The sequence below is a fragment of the Eptesicus fuscus genome, chromosome 6 (genome assembly GCF_027574615.1).
Source record: "Eptesicus fuscus isolate TK198812 chromosome 6, DD_ASM_mEF_20220401, whole genome shotgun sequence".
Classification (NCBI taxonomy): domain Eukaryota; kingdom Metazoa; phylum Chordata; class Mammalia; order Chiroptera; family Vespertilionidae; genus Eptesicus; species Eptesicus fuscus.
Window position 1 is genome coordinate 81,480,903 of NC_072478.1, and position 20,707 is coordinate 81,501,609.

A 20,707-nucleotide genomic window follows, 5' to 3' on the forward strand; every position below is an offset into this window, starting at 1 on the left:
TAAAAAGTGATGACTTCATTTCTGTTTTTCTCTTCGTGGCCCAACTCACCTATAAGAGGCCAATGCTCAATTACCCTAAGCCCCTCAAACATTTAGGGCATGGAGTTACTCTTTTTAGTTGATTGAGCAAAGATGATAATTTTTAAATCCCTGGCTGGCTAAGATACATTCCAGTAGTAATGGCATTTATCTTATGACTGAGTCATGGATGGTAAAACCTCTTCTTTGGGTAGATAGAAAGGTAATTTCCAGAAAGTGACGGAGGCTGGTTTTCTAGCCTTTTTTCTGGCTCAGTCTACTTTTCATGTCTTATTTAGAAACTAGAGGCCTGATGCACGAAATTCGTGCACAGGGGTGGGGTGTCGCTCAGCCCGGCCTGAGCCCTCTTGCAATCCGGGACCCCTCGGGAGAAGTCTGACTGCCGGCTTAGGCCTGATTGGGCCTAAATCAGCAGTTGGACATCCCTCTCGCTCCTAACTGCCCACATGCTCACTCCTTACCGCTTGGCTCGCTGCTCCTTAGTGCTGCCGCGTAGGCGGGAGAGGCTCCTGCCACCCACACTACTCTCACCAGCTGTGAGCCGGGCTTCTGGCTGAGCAGCGCTCCAGCTGTGAGAGCGCACTATCCACCAGGGGGGCAGCTCCTGCATTGAGCATCTGCCCCCTGGTGGTCAGTGTGCATCACAGTGACCAGTCATTCTCGACGTTCTGCCATAACAGTCACTGGGCTTTTATTATATAGATGGTTGTGAAGTAGGAATTTTGGGGGGGAAACGAAGAAATGACATGAAGATTGTGGGAGTTAGGGAGGGAATGGCCCAAAGTGATGACAATTCCAAAGGAGTTAAAGTCCCCAGGGCTGTGAGAGCAGAATTCTGCCAGGACCAGCAGTAGAGGCAGCAGCAGTATCTGTGGAATCTGCGACAGTGCATTCATTTTGCATGATTCGCAGAAAACCAGCTAAGAGAATTCACCGAACCCTTAGGACAGATGGTTTCTGGGTAGCAGGGTGTTTCCTTGTCTTGTTTCTTCAAGAACAAACTGTGTCTTTGAAAACACTAACATCATCACATAGGATTCTAATTGAGTCTCATTGTCTTTGGGAAGGAGTATGTTTACTTTAAGCCACGTTTCAAACTTTCATTGTGACCCAAACTGTTGTGTCTCAATTTAATTGATCTTGACCAGCATATTTTAGTGGAATGTAATAGAAAAATCTGAGTGCATCTCATATATGTAGCTTTGTGACATTTTTTGTTTCAGTTGTAAGTATGTACAAGAGTATGTATGTGCTGGGTTGTGATGGAAAAAGTCATTCTTAGTGTGGATCAAGCTCTAAAAGGAAGAAAAATACTGCTTTAGGCAACTTGAAAAAGAAACAGAGGGATTGATTGTGGTGTGTAATTAGCAGAGTGAGCAAACACTGCTCATCTTTTGTTGTTGTTAATCCTCACCTGAGGACATTTTTCCATTGATTTTTAGAGAGTGTAGAAGGGAAGGGGAGAGACAAAGAGAAAAACATCAATGTCAGAGAGACACATCAATTGGTTGCCTCCCACATGCATCCCAACCAGGGCAGGGGATCAAGCCTGTAACCAAGGTACATGCCTTTGACCAGAATCGAACCTGGGAGTCCTTCAGTCCGTGGGCCAATGCTCTTACCCACTTAGCCAAGCCGGCTAGGGCTGCTCACCTTTCTTTTATTGGTTCACATGCATGTGTGCGTATGGGTGTGTTTGCACATGTGTAAGTGCAAATGTGTATGTGCGTGTATATACATGTGAGTGAGTGTGCATGTGTGTGATCTGATCCTGCCATGATGTTTAGGCGACTGAACTTTCTCCTAAGAATAAGGAGTTATACGATTCAGAAGTTTAAGGAGACGTTGCTTAGTATAATAATTTCAGAAAATCTGCTGGGGGAATAGATGATCTCACATCAAGGCTCTTGAGACGTAAGAGATGCGCTTCTGACCATTGACTTAAAATTGTAAATACATCCTTGAATTTTTTTCAGGTGACAGTACCTTTGCCTAAGCATAAGCTGGTCAACTCTACAATAGGTAGGAGCATAATTTTGCATGACTTATACTATGAAGCTAAAATGTCAACTGAGTTACTTATGGTGCTTGGCTCTTCAGGGGGCAAATTTCCTGAATATATTTCTCTAATGGGTCCCTAGGAAAGCACCAGTATTGCCTTAGGTTTCCAAACAAAATGAAAAATGTTGCTGCCTTACCTTTTCCTATCAGCCTTAAAGTTTCTGGCGAAAGAGCAGCCACACCTCAGGGATGCCAGGGAAGTCCTTCCGTAGGGAGATGAGACACGTGATGCAGAGAAACTCAGAGACATTATTACCTATTAGAACATTTATTAATACTTGTAAGGTGCACACACAAAAAAAGGAGACAGTGATGTAAAATGACAGGCATCTTCTTCATCAGAGGTCTGCTTTGCAGCCTAGGATGGTCTCGGCATCGTGTTCTATAAGGCTGAGGGCTTGGGCTCCATCGCCTCCGACGCAGAGCAAGTACCCAATCTTCAGTAACACAAGATGCTCTGGTCAGTTTTTGTAAGTGCACACTGTTGGCCATAGGAGGCTTGGCTATCATCCATTCCAAGGAAACAGATCACCACCACCTCCACCAGCACTGAACAGCCCCGAGCACACACACTCCTGATGCTTTGTACAGAATGTCAGGCAACTCATAACAGCTGGCCTGAAGGTGAACCCACGCAAGAGGCACGTGACAGACAGAGGGCCACAAAACGGACTCCAGAAAGAGAGAGAGCAGCAGGGATGCTCCATGTTTAAGGAACTAGAGCGTGTTCAGACGGAGTGGGGAACTGCTAACCACTCGCTTCCTACCAGATCTGACAGGCTCTTTGCCTGACATGGTCCTACAGGTGCAAATGTTAGGTTTACCTTGCCAGGTCCTCTGACACTTTGATAGTCGCTTATCTTATGCTGGGGGTTGCTAATTCTTCCCAAACCTGGGTTTCTGGGACTAACTGTTTATTCAGCAGGAACCTACAAAAGTCTGTTTTTACTTGATGGATGGAAATGAACCCACAGCATCTTTCATCCTACATCTAATGCCCTGGAGAGAACACAGCAGCAAACCAGGCAGACAAGGTGCTTTGAGGCCTCAGTAGCCTGTACAGTGCCAGGCACACAGTGGCACTTAAGTAATCATTGAACGAATACACGAGCGATGACTGGCCTTGTGGGGGTCGAGGTCACAGTAGTGTTTCTTCTACAATGCTTTGGGTCTCTGAAACCACAGACATCTGCCTCACCTGTTAGCAACAGTATTTACATGTTCTTGGCCAATGTTATACTTGAATTTGATTCACATACTAAAAATTATGGACCGTTATAAATATCTTGGATTTCCTCTCTGGGTACCTTTTTCTGGCCAAATCTTCATAGTAAATAGATGTTAAGCCACACTGTACTACCCCCAACTTGCCTGCAAAGATTTACTAATATAAAATGGAATCGTCTTATCCAAGTTACAAAAAAAAAAAAAAAAAAAAAAGCAATCATTTTGCTGTAGAAACAAACGGAGGATGGTATTATTCACAATCGTTTTAACCCGGTTCAGTTCTCAATTCCACTACTGCTTCGAACCTTCACAAATTGTCATTTTTCTTCCATTCTCCATATGATGGAATTGTTTTTCAATTAATAATCCCTTCCATTCCTTATAAAACATGAGCTAACACTCTCATCAGTTTTCATTCACAATGGTCACATCATTGCTTAAGAAATTCCCATTTTCAAAGGAAAATGTCTAACAGCACAGTGGGAAATAAAGGAAAATCTCATTTTACAGGTAAATGGAGTATAAGTGGTAGATAATTGAGTAGCTTATACATCGTATCCTATTATTGTCATTCTCAATGGCTGGATGCTAATCAGTTTAACTGCCTTTGCGCTATATATTTTTAAATGTGATTAAAACATACAGTCTCACAGTAAATTTAAATGGCTTATTAAAGGCATTTACAGGGCAACGGTATCATATGTCAAAGATGAATGGTGTTTCTAATTTGCTAGCCACTTGGGTCAGGTTTACTTTAAGCAGGAAGCATATTTATACAAGTAATCGTAACACAAATGGTCTCTTGGGAAAAGCTGTTGGTGAGGGTTTAACATTTTTGAAGTATGCTTTTGTTTATCTTCTAAACGGGCATTTTATAGGCAATGGGCCAAAGCGCCTTAAATACCTGCTCCGTAACAACTGCGCCGATGTGCCTGAATGCTACAGTGTTTTTAAGGATGAGGAGAGGGGGTGGGGGAGGGAAGGTTGAGCCACCTTCACTTGACTGACATTCTCTCAGGACCACGACGTAACGTACGGTGGGCGTCAGCAGCAGCATCGACACACCCGGAGCTTGTTAGAAATGCCAAAACCGCACCCCAGTCCCACTGAACCAGAATCTGCATTCAAACAACTGCCCTGGGACCCCAGAGCCTCTGCCTCCAGGTGGCCAAGCACACCTCCTGGCGTCCCTTTCTCTTTCTTTCTCACTTCTAGAATCATCCTCTTTAGAGGACAACCACCCCTCGGCCCCGTTTCCCTTTCTTTCTCATCACTCCCACACCCACTCCCAGGACCCAAATGAATGTCCCAACATCCGATGCCCTTGAACCAAGAACCCACTTCTCACGCTGGCCACCTGACCTCACCCAGGGGCTCCCTGTTGCCTAATCGCCTTCGGAAAGTCAGGGCATCGTCAGGACTTTCAAGGCGCTGCGTTCATCTGCTTTCCCGTGCCTGAGCCCCCCATCCTTCATCGATTCCGCACTGAGATCCCTTCCTTCTCAGCCGTCACCAGCATGCAGTCTCCCCTTGCCAGTGCAATCCCTTCCGTTCTCCTGAAAGGACTTCTTCATCCCTGTTTCTACTCAGGGGGCACTGCCTTCCTCTAACCTAGCCATAAGCTTCTCTCTAATATTCGTGGGGGGTCGAAAGGATGGAAGGGAGTCCTGCCCGCTATTTGGGGGAACTGCTTCGGACAGGGTTTACTCGGTGGAGGGAACCGGATGCAGTTACTAAATGACCCACTCGGCAGCCCCCAGAACACACTTCCTTTTGGCCCCACTTTTGCCTTGAGAGGCTCAGCCTGCAGCAGGTGCCCAGAGGCAACTGGACCTCCAAACCAGACCAAGACTGGCCAGCCGATTGGCCCCTAGAAGCAATTTGGTCCCCTCTGTTCCAAACTGGTTGGGGGTAAAGGGCTCTGCAAGAAAACGAACTGGGCATTTTAGAAGCGCGTTGCTTACAAAGTCAGGCTCTGTGGGCCAGGGGTTAGCGCAGCCAATGGTCAAGGGAACAATCTGGGGTCAGCCGGCGAGGACCCCTTCAGGCTCCTCTGGCGTGGTCAGCACCCAGAACAGACCTCTTTAATCAGAGGAGACTGGCAGGGGGAGAAACAAGATCGCTTTCTGTCCATAATGAGTCCGAGGACCACGCTTGCAGCTTCCGTTCTTCTTGAGCCCAACGAACCAATTCTTCTCTGCGTGCTTCTTGGACGTGTAGGTGTTGTAATGGTTCTCCTCCAGCCTTTCCAGGAACAAACACTCCTCGCTGGGTGTTTGCTACAAAGATACAACCAAAAGAGAGGAGGACTGTTAGTGAGTGGTTTAGGCAGGGTTCCTCTGCTTAAAGCTGTGTGACCTTGGGCAAATTACCCAGGCTCTCTGGGCCTCAGTTTCTTCTTCAGTAACATTGGGGTAATAATAGAGCCTATCTTTGGGGATGGTAATGAGGACTTAAAACAGGACTCAGCACACCTTCAATGCACACCTGCTGTTATTGTAAGGTCCCCTTCCATTTGTTGTCCTCAGGATCCTATAGTCTGCCCCTGGGGAGTTCCTGAATGACTATAGGCACCCCAAGGGGGGAGGGGGCTGGGCTTTTGTCTCTGTAGAGGCCTGGCACCTAGATAGGCATGGCCATGAAAAACGTCTCAAACAAGTAAAAGCAGATGGCGATGCAGTGAGAGCTGTTAAGTTTGGACTTAAAGAATAAATGAAAGATTGCTAATATTATTTTTCATCCTGGTGATTTTCATTAACAATAGCAGGATAGTACCTTAACGTTGTTAAGACCATCAATGCTTGCACAAAATGTGCCCTAAGCCCAAAACCTATCCTGAGATCTAACGTGTGTGTGTGTGTGTGTGTGTGTGTTTTTTAAATGAAAATAGCTTTATCTTCTATTATTTATAAAAAGAATTGTACTTTTTAAAACTTAAAATTTTACTTAAGGGGAGGTGGGGGGAAGAGATCAACCAATGAACTCATATGCGTATATGCATAACCCATGGACACAGACAGTGGGGTGGTGAAGGCCTGGGATGGGGGGTGGGGACAGGATAGGAGAGATCAATGGGGGGTAAAAGGGGGGCATATGTAATACTTCCAACAATAAAGATTTTAAAAGTTTGTTGGGTTTTTTTTTTGTTTTTTTTTACTTAAAAGAAAGAAAGAAGAAAAGATAAAAACCGCCCAAAGCCCGCCACCCAGATATAGACAAGGGTTAACAGGTGATAAGCATCCTTCCTTGCATCCTTATGTACGTAGGCACAGAGAGTAGATAAGACTGGATGGATATAGACTTAGGATGCTATCAAAATGGCACACTATGTCTGCTGTTTCAAAAACTGGCAATAAGCCTATGAAAACATTCAATTTCGCTAGCAAGAAAACGCAAATTTAAAAAATGATTTAACATGTTGGCAATGATATCTGCAAGGAGAAAAAAGACAAGTCTGAGTATTGGTGAGAAACACGCATGCTCCTGCGCTGTTGGTGAGACGCATTGGTGGAGACTTGCTGAGGGTAGTTTGACAATGTGTATCAAAGGTTTAAATATGCACTACCTTTGACCCAGCAATTTCACTCCTCGGAACAGTTAGGAGATAGTTAGCAAGTGTAAAACTATATTTTCAAGGATGTTCATTGGATATAATGGTAACGAATTGGAAGCAACCTAAATATGCATAGAAAGGTGATTGGCTAAGTAGGTAGTAGTACATACACACAGTGGAATCCAATTCAGTTGTAAATTTATTAAGGTGGAAAAGAGTTCCAATATATTCAATAGGCCAGTCATTATCAATAATTGTTTTTTCACTTGGAATGCATCTGTTAGAGAGTGGGAGGAACCCCAGTTATTTGAACTTCCTATTTGTCAGGATTGTAGAAAACATTTATTATATTTGGATAGAAACCAGTTAGGTGTACTAAAATACTTATGCTGTATATTGACTTGGCTCCAATTCCGAGTCGCAGGGTCTCCATATTATCTCTTCACCCACAGTGGTTGGGGAGCCCCTTTCTGTTGTGCAGTGTTGCCTGTTTGTGGGCACGTTTGCCTATGAGACTGTAAGCCCTCCTGAGGGAAGAGATGGGACCTTGTCAGCCCTCTGTCTACAGCCAGACTTAGAACCTTGCAAGTAGTAGGTGCTCGCCAACGAGGTGGTGCATCGAACTGGACTCCTGAGATCAGGTAGAGGCCTCAGGAAAGTTATCTTTGATTAGCAAGGAACTCCGTAACCGGAAGCCCACTGCTGCTTATTCATCTGTGGTCTAGAGCAGTGACAACTGCTAGGGGTGAGACACTGGATCACGTTAGAACAAGGTGGGACATAGACGGAATAGTTAATTGGGTGACTCTGATGCCTCTGAAGGAACGTACCCAGACATTGGTGTTTGATGCACATTGTCAGGGGTGGGAGGAGGTTGGCAGTTTGGGATCTGTGTGGGTTGCCCACTCCCCCGTAGGGAGGGCTCACCCCATGACACCCCTCAGTGGGCATCAGGCCCCTGATCTGTGACAAAGTAGAGGACGGCCACACCCCGCACCTGATGTCTCTATTCCACCACAGCAGTAGACACACAGAACAGCTGAGTCAGAGGCTGAGTCAGCAGGCCAAATCGGAGGTGCTGCCTCTGGCCTCCAAACAGGATTTGTCAGCTCTCGTTATGCATCTGGAGCAACGCCAAGGGCCTGGGGAGTGACAGCTGATTCATGGCAATTGTTTTCATTATTTTCTTTTTTATATTTAGCATGCTTTCCTCCCAGTTACATAGGTGACATATACCCACTGGAGAAAATTTGGAAAACACAGGAAGGCATTCACATATTATAAAGTTAGCCTTTTGCCACTTCCAGAGATAAGTGAATGAATGTTTTGGGATATAGCCCTTTGAAGTTATTTTTAAAAATAAATATGTCCTTTCCACACACACATAAATTTGTACCAGGATGGACTGATGCCAAATATCGGTTAAGAGTACGAGGCAGAGCTCTGAGATATGTTAGAACTTGTCCTTATCAATGGGAAATACAAAAACGTTGAGGCCTCATATATTAAGATCACCGCCTGAATATTTCAGGTGAATTACAGTGACGGCCAGGATGATGGGGGTTGGGGATGTTTGGAGCCTAGAGAAAATCAGATTTGAGCAGTCTCCCCCAATATTTTTATATGAGTAAAAGGAAGTTATAAACTTCAAAACTGATTTAAAGGAGGAAAAAGCCACAAAACTAATATATAACCTATGAAATAATGAGGGCAAGGGATGTATAAACTGAATGTTTCATAGCCCTATTGATGGAGCGTCTTCCGTGAGCCAGCCACGCTGGTGGGCGGGTCTGTTCATTGTCTCCCTGCGGCCTCTCAGCCCTGTATGCGGGTCGGTACTGTCCATTACTGTCCTCATCTTAGACAAGGCTCAAAAGGGGAGTAACTTGCCAAAGTGGCAGAGGCATGAGATTCAATTATGAGCCTGCAAGTGAATGACTGATTGGTCAATTGATTTCATTACCAATTGGAAGAACTACCTTAAAACACACACCACCTACTCCCTATGTAGCAGCCACTGCCTGGCTCCAAACCCTTTAAAGTTGTCCCACTTGGTCTGTATTTCAGTAAACAGCTTAGTAGAGGCTATCTATAACTGATGATCCCATCTCCTGACCCCTAGTGGGGAGCATGAAAAAAGCTGAACTTCATTCACATCCCAAATTCTGGCTGATGATGGCTTCAGAGAGGGTTTCCTGTGCCCACTGCCTCTTGACAATTCAGTATAAGTTAAAGGGAGCCCCAGACTACCCCCCCGCCCACAGCTGCCTTCCTGTAGACATGCATCTTACTAAAAAGGAAGAAAGGAGTTTGGCTTGGGCTATGAGTTACAGCCAAGCCTTAATTATCAGTTGTTAGGATACAGAGAAAGGGTCATTGAAATCCAGAAATAATTTCAGGACCTGGGGCCATTGGCTTCAGCTCTCTTTCTCATCAAATTTTTTTACCAGAGACACCAGTAAGGGAAAAAAAATCAGATTTCCTCTGTTTCTGTTCTTTTCTCACAAAGACCACCATTAACAGAGTCAAACCTATATAAAGCACTAACCAGAAGAGGGCTGGAGAAGGCGATGCAGAGGATGTTAGCTACTGAATAAATTCTTTGTGCCTCTCGAGGGCAGGGATGTGGTTCATTCACCTTCACCTCCCTGTCGGTACCTAACTGTACTTAGACACAGGAGGCATTTGATAAATGTTTGCACAATTGGGCTATGAAATGTTTTATTTAGGAGACCCTTTCCAAGTGTTGTGCGTGACATGTTCACTACTAGGATCTGGGCTCTGCAGTTCTTATAAAAAGCACAGGGGACACACCTATAACGTGCAGTGGGGACTCAAGAAAGATTTCTGGAATGCGTGAGTGAAGTGGAGCTAGGTATTCTGGGATGAGTGATGGATGACTTACCAAAATTTCAATCAATGTCTCCTCTATGTGATAATACGTTTGAGTATTTTGAGAGAATACCACAAGAAACTCTTTTATGTTTGTGCCTAAAATAAGGCAGGGTAGAGGGCGGGAACCCTACTGGGGGAAAAAAATAACAAACAGAGACTAATTGTTGCTTTATAGTGTGTATCACTCAACGTAACAAGATTTCTGGAAACCTCAAACCTTGGCCGAGTCGGGAAGCTTGTCAGCCTCATACTTACCGAGCCGTACAAAAGCCCGTCGGCGTCCATGGCCAAGTACTGGCCACTCTCGGTGCTCTTTATATACACCTCCCCCACGCTCTCCGCACTGAGCTGCAGCTGAACTGGAATAAAAATAACACGAGCAAAAGTAAATAAACGCGAGGCCTTTGCCAACAGGGCCTGGCGGCCAGGACAGTTAGCCACGGAAAATTCTGCTCATTCATTTCAGGGCCTCAAGGATGAGCCTCAGATTAATCAAAACATAGAAATACAGTCCCTTTTTCTTTGCCCTCCAAAGAAAGCTGTCCACTGGGAATTATGTTCTTGAGAGAAGGAGAGATGAAGTCGGGGTGCCCGCCCATCCCCGTTTGTTACAAAATCACCTGGGGCGCACTTTTCACGGAGCCTCGCTCCTGTCTCTCTCTTTGTCACCTGGAGGGAGATAACCACGGGAGGAAGCCGCATTCACTTCCCTGGGCTCCTGGTGTGGGGTGCTGTAGTGTGGGCAACTGGGCAGCCTGAGTGTGTTCTGCCTCAGATGTCAACCTGCTTTGGGGGTGTCTTTTTACAGCCTGGGCCTTCTAGGAATAGGAGCTGCTTGTGGACAGGTTGAGTCAACCCCCCATCCTCTGAGACAGTCCAACGGGGTAGAGGCAGAGGGAAACCCTGGCTTCTCATTGGGAGAATGACCCACTTACCTGGAATTGCAGGGATACAAAACAGTGGTTCTTACCTGGGGGAGATTTTGGTATGGGGGGGGGTGGAGAGGGACATTTGGCCATGTGTGGAGACCTTTTTGGTTGTCCGACCTGGAGTGGGATGGTACTGTTAGCATCCAGAAGGCAGAAGTTTAGCAGCATCCCACAATGCACAGGGAAGCCCTTCTCAATAAGGAATTATTCAGCCCCAAAAAGTCACTAGTGCCGAGGTTGAGAAACCTCGAGGTTGAGGGCAAGGATGTGAATTACCCTGAGTTACTCTCTCCCCATTTACACCAACTGCCCACTGCTGGGTACCTAAATGGAGTCCAATGTCATCTGATCATTATTCATTTGTCCATGGTGGCTGTGATGGTTCACACGTGGGAATCAGAATTAATTTTGGACTCTTCTGGACAATTCTTTGGTCATCAAAACCATCGTTATGACTAGGAGTGGAGTCTAGACCAGGGACCAGTGAGCACTCAGTGGTTGCACCAGAGGATGAGCTGGCCTCTCTGAGGCTCAGTTTTGTCAGAGGCCAAGGGGCAGGGGGAGCTGGAAAGAACACAGGGCTTTGGTTGGCCCATGTAGACCCCTCATTACTTTTTCTTTATTTTCCCTTTTTATTTAATTTCTTTGAATAAGAATTATATTCCCATGTTTCAAATCTGGAAACAATATAAGAGGAGACTGTGAAAAGCCTCCCCTACCCTGTCCTAGTCTCCCATTTGCAACCAATGGGGGTGCAGCAGTAAATAGGACAGATGAGACCCTTGTCCTTCCTCCCAGAACCTTCTCCTGGGGAGACAAAGACAACAAGGAAACCCCTCCTAGATATATTTGAGGTGAATCCTTCTACTCAAATTTGGTGAATATATGAGCAAATACATGTTTTGTCTCCTGCTTTTTTTTTTTTTTTTTACACAAGTGGTAAGATCCTAGACGCACAGTTCTACAGGTTGGGTTTTTGTTTGTTTGGTTGGTTGGTTGATTTCCGGCTAACAGCTAATTGGAAATCTTTCCATTTCAATACTGAAGGATTTAACCTCACTCTTTTTTTTACCAGTTGAATTGTGTTCCATTATGTGGCTATACCACGACCATTTAACCACATCCCTATTAACATGCCTGTATTTTCTCATGTCCCTCTGTTTCCACTTCAAGGGCGATACGTAGTTACATTACCCTACTGAAGATGCAACTTTCTTGTCCCTGGAAGTCTTTGCTACAGAGACTCAGGTAAATGTAGTTTATCTAATTCATAGGAAGGAAAATGGAAGCCACCGGCCTTCTTTCCCTCAGGCCCTCCTAACGTCAGTTAGCTCTGAGAGAACAGGCCGAAGGATCTCCATTGTGACCTGGGCCCTCCCTGTTTTAGCTTCAGATCACAGCACTCGCTTCATCCATCAACTCCTTCAACACACCCAGCTTTTTGCCACTTCAGGATCTCTGCACGTGCTCTACCCTATGTCTGGCACCTTCTGCGCCCTGATACTCATAAAGTTGGTCCTTCTCCTCTTCCAGGCCTCAGCCTAACAACACCCTCTCCTCAGAGAGGGCTTTCCCACCCAAATACCCTATGACACTCTATGATACCCTTCCCACCCCCACCTCACTATTCCTGCCACTGCCACTGCCATTGCCACCTCGGTCCCCACATCATCATCTCTTTCTGCCCCTTGTTTGTTTTTTTTTTTTTTTTTTTTTTTCATGGCACTTTATACAAAGTACAATTTTTAAAAATTACTTAGAGGGTTACTCATTTATTTCTACCTCCCCAGGAGAATGTGCAGAAATCTTGTGTGGGAGAAAGGGCAGGGCTCTTGTCTGTCCTGTTCCCAACTAGGTCTTCAGCACCTCAGGCAGTGCCCTGCCCTCTGGGGACAGCCAGTATATATTTGTTGAATGAATAATGTTTTGCCAATATTTACAGAGACGACTCTGCTGGTCCATCACCAATAAGCTGTGAGCTTTGAATTATGTTTCCAACAACGCCTTGTAGAGTGAAGTAAGACAGGACCAAGTTGAGAGTTGTGAGTCTCAAGGCTTCTACCACCCACCCTCCGTGTGACCTTGGCCAAGCTATTTAACCTCTAGGCCACAGTCTCCTTACCAGTAAAATGGGAGGTATATGGATTCAGTCTCTACAGTTTTTCTAGCTCTAACAGTCTACGAAGCAAGTAAATATGGTTGATAGCAATACTGTATACAATAGGATATTATTGGCAATAAAAAGGAACAAAGTACTGATGCATGCCACAATGTGGATGAACCTTGAAAACATGCTAAGTGAAAGAAGCCAGTCACAAAGGACCACAGATTTTATGAGTCCATGTGAATGAGATGTCCTAATAGGGAAACCCACAGAGACAGGAAGTAGATAGTGGTAGCCAGGGACTGGGGAGGGGAGTGGGGAGAGAGAAGGGAGAATTATGGTTAGGAGGTAAAGGGCTTCTTTCTGAAGTGACAAAAATGTCCTCAAATTGATTGTGGAGATGGTTGAATACTTTGAATGTAAAAAAAACCAACTGAATTGTTTACGTTAAATGGGTGAATTGTATGGTATGTGAGTTTAATCTCAATAAAGCATTTAAATAAATTCCCTACGTTTTCATTTATGGTTTTCAGAGAGCTTGCTATCAATTTCTCAGCATAATCCTGTACGTTTAAGAGAGACCAAAGGAGGGGGGTAACCATTTTTGCAGCTGCAAGGTGCCAGGCAGCAAGCATCCACGTTTCTATCTTGGTATAGATAGTGTCAAATTAGAGTGTAGGCTCCATAGTCAAACTGCATGGATTTAAATTCTGGCTCGGCTGTGTGTTAGCTGTGTGTTACCTCTGTTTCCTTATCTATAATGATAGAACCTGCTTCATGGGGTTGTGAGGATGAAATGATCCAATGCATGGACAGTGCCCAGTACTAACTGTCATTTTCACTGTGCTTAGGTGACTTCATCGCTCCTCACAGCATCCCCTGGAGGAAGGTGGCACTGCTCTGTCCTACAGGTGAGAAGACTTAAGCTTGGTTGCAGCATGGTTTATCCAATGTGATACTTATAATTAGGGGTAAAACCATGACCCAGGTCTAAGCATTCCAAGTATCCTGCTTTATCCTCCCTTTCATAAAACTCATTGAGCTCCAGGTCTGGGAAACATTTGTCCAAATGAAGCTGTACTCATTCCCCTCATGGACTCCCTTGTGTTCAGGGTCAGACATGTGCAAGATGGCGGTGGTCATCCATGATCCCTTTTGTAGCCATAGCACATGGAGTGACATTAGTCCCTGGGACTTTTTTCCATCGAGCATCTCCATTTGTCAGTATTTAGTTAAACACGTTATAGATGCAACAGAAACCCCAAGGAGCAAACCCTTTGAGGCAATCAAAGAAGATGTTTTCTTAAAATAGACTTTATCTTTCAGAGCAGTGTTAGGTTCACAGCAAAACTGAGCAGAAGGTACAGAGATTTCCCATATACTCCCTGCCCCACAAATGCATAGCCTCCACCACGATCAACGTTCCCCACCAGAGTGGTACATTTGTCATGACTGATGAACCTGCATTGACACATGTTATCACCTAGGAAGATTTTTATAAAGCTCTTGATTTCCTAGTTCATTTCTGTTCTATGCCCTAAATAGTTCCCATTCATCTTGCTGTGAGGTGAGCGAGTTGACTTTGCCGTCTGTGGAGTCCCCTTCTGGCTGTGTGAAGGCCTCACAGAGCATGAGCCAGCACTGCTTGGCACACGAGCCAGTTCTCAGCCATGAGCCTCAGCACCAGGGTTGTTACACTGGTGAGAGTTCGTCTCAAGAGTTTCCTCTGTAAATATTATTTCTCCAGGATGTCCAAGTTTCATAGCTCATTTTCACTGAATTTCTTTCTGGCTAAGTTTCCTAAACATATATCCTTCTGCAAGCAGGGCTGGCAGGAAGGAGTAACACCCAGCCCGAGCTGCTCGTGTAACCGACTAGGTGTCCAGCTCCCTAGTGTGACTTCATTCCAGTTTTCCAAGCCTACATCCTCCTGCAGTTGCTGCCAAGGAAGAGTGGGAAGGAGAGAGCATGAGAAAGGGGCTCAGAAAGAGGGAGGAGCTGGCCACACAGCCTGGCTGTAGCCAACTGGAGCTCCTCCCTCTTGGAGCCAAGGGGAAAGCCATTCAGTTAACACGTATTCATTAACTTCTGTGGTGTGCTGGGAACTGAGCTCAATGTCGGACAATGGCCCTGCCTTCAGGAGCTGATGCCTAGTTGGTACAGATGACCCTATGATAAAGCAACACAATAGCAAAAATACCACTTGTTTTTTAGCTAAAAGCAAACAAAAGTACAGCAACTACAACAAAAACTCTCTCCTTTTCTCTCATTTTTACATACACACACACACACACACACACACACACACACTAGAGGCTCGGTGCACGAATTCATGCACGGGTAAGGTCCAGCTGGCACTAATTGGGACCGATCAGGTCAGGTCGGCTGGGGGTAGGGGCCTTGGGTGGTTGGCAGGCCTGCCTGCCCCCTGGTTGAACTCTGGTTGAACTCCCAGTAGAGGGGACAATTTGCATATTACTCTTTTATTATATAGGATATAATTTTCCTTCAAGGAGAAGCAGAAAATAATATACAGTGAAAAGAGCAAATTACAAAATAATATTTAGCACTGGCTAGTGTGGATCACTGGTTGGTTGGGCATTGCTCCATGCACCAAAAGGTTTCCAGTTCAATTCCCAGTTAGGGCACATGACCAGGTTGCAGCTCAATCCCTGGTAGGGGGCGTGCAGGAGGCAGCCGATTGATGTTTTTCTCTCTCTCCCTTTCCCTCCCTCTCTCTATAAAAATCAATAAAAATATTTTTAAAAATAATATTTGTAGTAAATCCTTAATGAAAATTTTATGAAAAATACAAAACAATGTGCATAACTCATGAATATATAGGGAGTGAAATAGAAAAATGTACCCCAGTACAGACCAAGTTCATATAGCAGCAGCTCTGGGAAGGATGAGAAGGATAAGACTGGGGAGGGGAGTAGAGGGAACTTCCCCTTCATCCTAACTCTTCATTTCTTTTGTTTGTTTGTTAATCCTCACCCAAGGATATTTTTCCATTGATTTTTTTGGAGAGAGTAGAAGGGAGGGGAAGAGACAGAGAGAGAAACATCGATGTGAGAGAAACACATCAATTGGTTGCCTCCCGCATGTGCCTGGACAGAGGCCGAGGATTGAGCCTGCAACCGAGGTATGTGCTTTTGACCAGAATCGAACCCAAGACCCTTCAGTCCTTGGGCCGAAGCTCTAGCCACTGAGCCAAACCAGCCAGGGCCTAACTCTTCATGTCTTTAAAAACACAATTCTGAGGCAAGAACAGCCAGCTGGTAACACTGGTTAACTCTGGGTGATGGGCTGCTGGTGTTGGTAGAATTCTCCTTTGTACTTTTGGGGGGATGATGAACATAGCCCAGTTCTAGGCAATGGGCAAATACTGAGCTCTGGCCAAGACGTCCATTTCTTGCTCCTGATAACCCCCGTGATGCTCTAGGACTCAGCTCAGGCTTGACCCCCGGGACCATCTAGTTCTAAACATAGGAATCCATAAAGGTGAGTCTTGTGCAGGCAGGCAGGGGCCCAGGAAGGCTGGTGAGGCAGGACTGGCGTGAGGGACCACTTTCCTTTTCAGCCTCTTCCCCCAGGTTAGCACCAGAGCAGGGCGGAGCAGCCCCTCTTTATCCCGTCGGGGAAGCTAGGACTTGCTATCTGTGCGCAGGAAGGTCAGTGGCTTTAAACCACCCCAAGCCTGAAGGGGCGAGTACTTTTTGAAAAAGGATATGTCGCTGAGTCCATAGGGTCCTTATTGTTCCCCAGTTCTGAACCGGGGACCGCGACTTTTGACTTAGCTGAAGAAATGCAAAGCACTATTTGAAAAGGTGGTACTCTTGTGTTAGACATAAATTTCTTAAAGGAATCCCATTTACAAAGCATTGCAACAACGTGCCGTAAGAAGGCTGGAGATGTTTGCTTGGTGGATTTGTGACCGTATCGTCAATAGAATCCAGAGGCCTGCTCCCTTACTAGGAATAAATACATGCGGGTGTGCAGGCGTGGGAATGGCCTGTTTGTCAAAAATAAATGTCAGTTTACTGAAATGTGCACGATCGCCTCGTGGATCGCGCTCCTCCCTGTCCCCTGCCCATCGTTGGGACCGCTTCCTGGGTCTTTACTTAGAGGAACCTACATGAAGGGGAGCCGAGCCCTTTGAGTGGCTATGCCGGCCCCTAACGAGGTGTTCTACCTTTTCTTCTGAGCAACCGTGAGCCTGTCTCTCTGGTTTTCTCTTCTGCTCCCCAGAGCCTTCCATTAGCTCTTAGCCGTGGTTTATTTGCAGTAAGATATGTGACTCCTACTTTCCAAGGACAGAAAGGAAAAGGTGTTAGGAGCCTGTCGGCGCCTAGAGAGGTGAGCTTTTGGGACCCTGCGCCTGGTATCTCAGCCCCAGGCCACCCTCACGCTCCTCTTCCTGCTCCGTTCTAGACATTTTTAAAAATGAGATCACAGCTGGTGCGTTTAGTGAGACAAACGCGCCGAGGGAAGTTTTGCTTCTGTAGCTCCGTGGCCTTTGAGCCGCTTTCCACTCCTGCTCTCCAACCAGAGGCCAAAAGAGATTATGTGCCTGGTTTATTCTGGGTCGAGACTTCCTGTCCTTTGCCGTGTTTACCCAAAGTGAGGTCAGCCTCATTCAGAGCTCTGTGAGGTTGTTTTATGTCAGTGGCATTTATAATTAAAGCGTAGCCACAAGCCGGGCTCCGCAAAACATTAGAGAAAGATGGTGAAGGAAAAAAAAAAAAAAAAAAAAGGAGTTGATGGAAAAAAAATTCCAGTGGTTTGGAATACATATATATCTGAAAAAGACTTTTCTTAGAGTGTGTCAAGGCGTCTGCTTCCCCTTTAGGGTCTGAAAGAGGTGCCTGGAAAATTTTGTTACAGTCCATGGACTGTGCGTTATTAAAAAATAAGAAAAGTTTATCTAGAAAAATCCCTCCTGCGTAACCAGATAAGGGGTGCACGGGAGGAGGGGCAGGGAGCCTTCTGGCATCACATGGACCAAGGTGAGAACCCCGCTGGGAGAGCTCCCTGCCTGGCCGGAGGGTCTGCTGTGTCCACCCGAAAAGCTGTCTTGATTTCCAGCCGGATCTGGTGGGGAGCAAAGTGCCTTTCCCGGTAGGTAGGTGGCGGTCCCGGCAAACCCGAGGAAGGAAGTCTGGCTGCCTGGAAAAGAGGGGCGGGCGGACTTCACCAGAGAGAGGGAGTCTGCCCTTTGGAAAGGGCTGCACAGTAAAGTAGCATTCTTTGGACCTGCCAACTACCCTAGCGCCTTTAGGATGTGGTTTGATTTATAAATATTTGATTGGCACACACTTTGCTCAGAACATTTCCATCTGTGTGGTGAGCGGTGCCGGTAAGCCTGCTCCCCACGCAGCCTCTGCGGGGCTTGGGAGGTGAGGGGTGCAGGCTGCAGGCGGAGGCGGCGGCTTTGGGGCTCGCGTGAGCTGACGATCTCCAGTTAGCGTTCCCGTTAGGAATCCCATCCAGGACGAAGTCAGGGTCCCCGTCACCAGACAGGAAACTCTAGAAGGAGGAGTGGAATCAGACACGGAGCTTTCCCTGCTTTCACAGAGATGCTTGCTCTGCGGGGCAGAGTTACCCGGGCAGAGCTTGCTGGGCCAGTGCTTGGCACAGGAGACCCACATGCCAGGCCTTGGGAGTGCCGAACCTAGAGAGTCTCAGACACTGAGAGGAAGAGTCACCCTCGGCCTAGCGAGCAAACACAGCAGTTACTTCACTTAACAGTCTGCAACCATCAGATGGTGAGAGGAGGAAGGCCAGAGGCCCTTAGGGATGAGGGCGAGGAGGGTGAACAATGTGCCCGGTGGTGTGTTAAACACTTGTACAAACATTATCACACTTAAAACTCCTACTTTCTTATGAGATGGGTACCTTGTCATCCTTGTTCTTTTAAAATTTAAATTGGTTAATTTAAGTATAGTTTCTATACAATATTACATTAGTTGTATTATTTTGAGGTGTACAATATAGCGATGTGACATTTTTAGACCTTACAATGTGATCACCCCACGAATTCTAGTGATCATCTGGCACTGTATAAGCGTATCACAACAGTATTGATTATATTCCCCTTTACCTTTTTCACCCATCCTGCCATCCCCCTCTTTTCTGGTAACCGTCTCTTTCCTCTCTTTTTCAATGAGTCTGTTTTTGCTTTGTTTATTCATTTGGTTTTTTGATGTTGTTGATTGCACATATAAGTGAAACCATACAGTATTTGCCTTTCCTTGTCTGACTTATTTCACTTAGCATGATACTTTCTAGATTCATCTATGTTGTCACAAATGGCAAGGTTTCATTCTTTTTTGTTGCAATGTAATATTCCATTGCACATATGTACCATATCTTTATCCATTCATCTATCTGTGGGCACCTAGCTTGCCTCCGTACCATGGCTATGGTGAATAATGCTGCAATGAACATGGGGGCGCATGTATCTTTTTGAATTAGTGCTTTTGTTTTCCTTCGGATAAAAACCTGGAAGTGGAATTGCTGGGTCATACGGTATATCTATTTTTAGTTTTTTGAGGAACCTCAATACTTTTCCTTCGTGGCTGCACCAATTTACACCACCATCGGTGCATAAGGGTTCTCTTTTCTTTACATCCTCGCTAATGCATGTTATTTGTTGACTTTTTGATTACAGCCATTCTGACTGGTGTGAAATGACACCTCATTGTGGTTTTAATTTGCATTTCTCTGGTGATTAGTGATGTTGAGCATCTTTTCACATGTCTGTTGGCCATCTACATGTCTTCTTTGGAGAAATGTCTATTCGTGTCCTCTGCCCATTTTTTCTATCATATTGTTTATTTTTTGTTATTGAGTTATATGAGTTTCTTATATATTTTGGATATCTACCCTTATCAAATATAATATTAGTGAATATATTCTCCCATTCAGTGGGTTGTCTTTTAGTTTTGCTGATGGTTTTGTCATCCTTGTTTTTAAAATGGAAACTGAGGAACGTGGAGAGGAGATGACACCCTCAAGGTGACATGGAACTAGTAAGTGGTGATGGGACCTGCGCCTACATCCATCTGACCCACATGACAGGTTGTGTGAACCCAGTATGTTTATTTAATATGTTTGTGGGGGGAAACCAGAGTCATGGTGTTGATGTTGGGGCAGCAGTAGCATATGGAGAGAGCCTTAGTCATAAAGAAGCTGGGGATTCTGTGTGGAGCTTTCCCAGTTGCTTGCTGGTCATGGGCCCTGTTAGCTCTGTGTTCACTGAATGATGATAATTTGTAACCTCACGGGCTTGTAGCTAGGCAGAAATGGAAGAATCTAGTGCAGAGCCTGGCCCTTCCAGGTGCTCAGTTGGCATTTATATAATACTAGAGGCCTGGTGCACGAAATCCATGCATGGGTAGGGTCCCTAGACCTGGCTGGCGATCAGGGCCAATCAGGGCCTTCCAGCTGCTGGCAGGGGCCTTCCTTCATTTCACGCTGCCCCCTGGTGGTCAGCACACACCATAGTGAGTGATCGAATTCCCGGTCTTCTGGTCGAGCTTCCGAGGGGACACATGTCATATTAGCCTTTTATATATAGACTAGTGGCCCAGTGCACGAATTCATGCACATTGAAAGGAAATTAATTAGCCCTGACTAGTTTGGCTCAGTGGATAGAGCATTGGACTCTGGACTCAAGGGTCCCAGGTTCGATTCCGGTCAAGGGCATGTACCTTGGTTGTGGGCACATCCCCTGTGGGGAGTGTGCAGGAGGCAGCTGAATCGATGTTTCTCTCTCATCGATGTTTCTAACTCTCTATCCCTCTCCCTTCCTCTCTGTAAAAAATCAATAAAAAATATTTTTTTAAAAAAAGAAAGGAAATTAATTAGAAGAAATGTTTTAATATCGCTATTTGC

At 45.6% G+C, this 20,707-nt stretch overlaps 1 protein-coding gene across 1 annotated transcript in view; it reads right to left on the reverse strand.

Moving 5' to 3' along the window:
• Positions 1-2,355: 2,355 nt before the first annotated feature.
• The window catches only part of FGF1 (fibroblast growth factor 1), an 81,782-nt gene continuing 63,430 nt past the window's right edge, over positions 2,356-20,707 (reverse strand). The window contains exons 3-4 of the mRNA XM_008140918.3: positions 10,031-10,134; positions 2,356-5,606 (exon numbers count right to left, since the gene is read on the reverse strand). Of these exons, the coding sequence (XP_008139140.1) occupies positions 5,412-5,606; positions 10,031-10,134 (299 nt within the window). The 3' untranslated portion in view covers positions 2,356-5,411. The remainder of the gene's footprint in view (positions 5,607-10,030; positions 10,135-20,707) is intronic.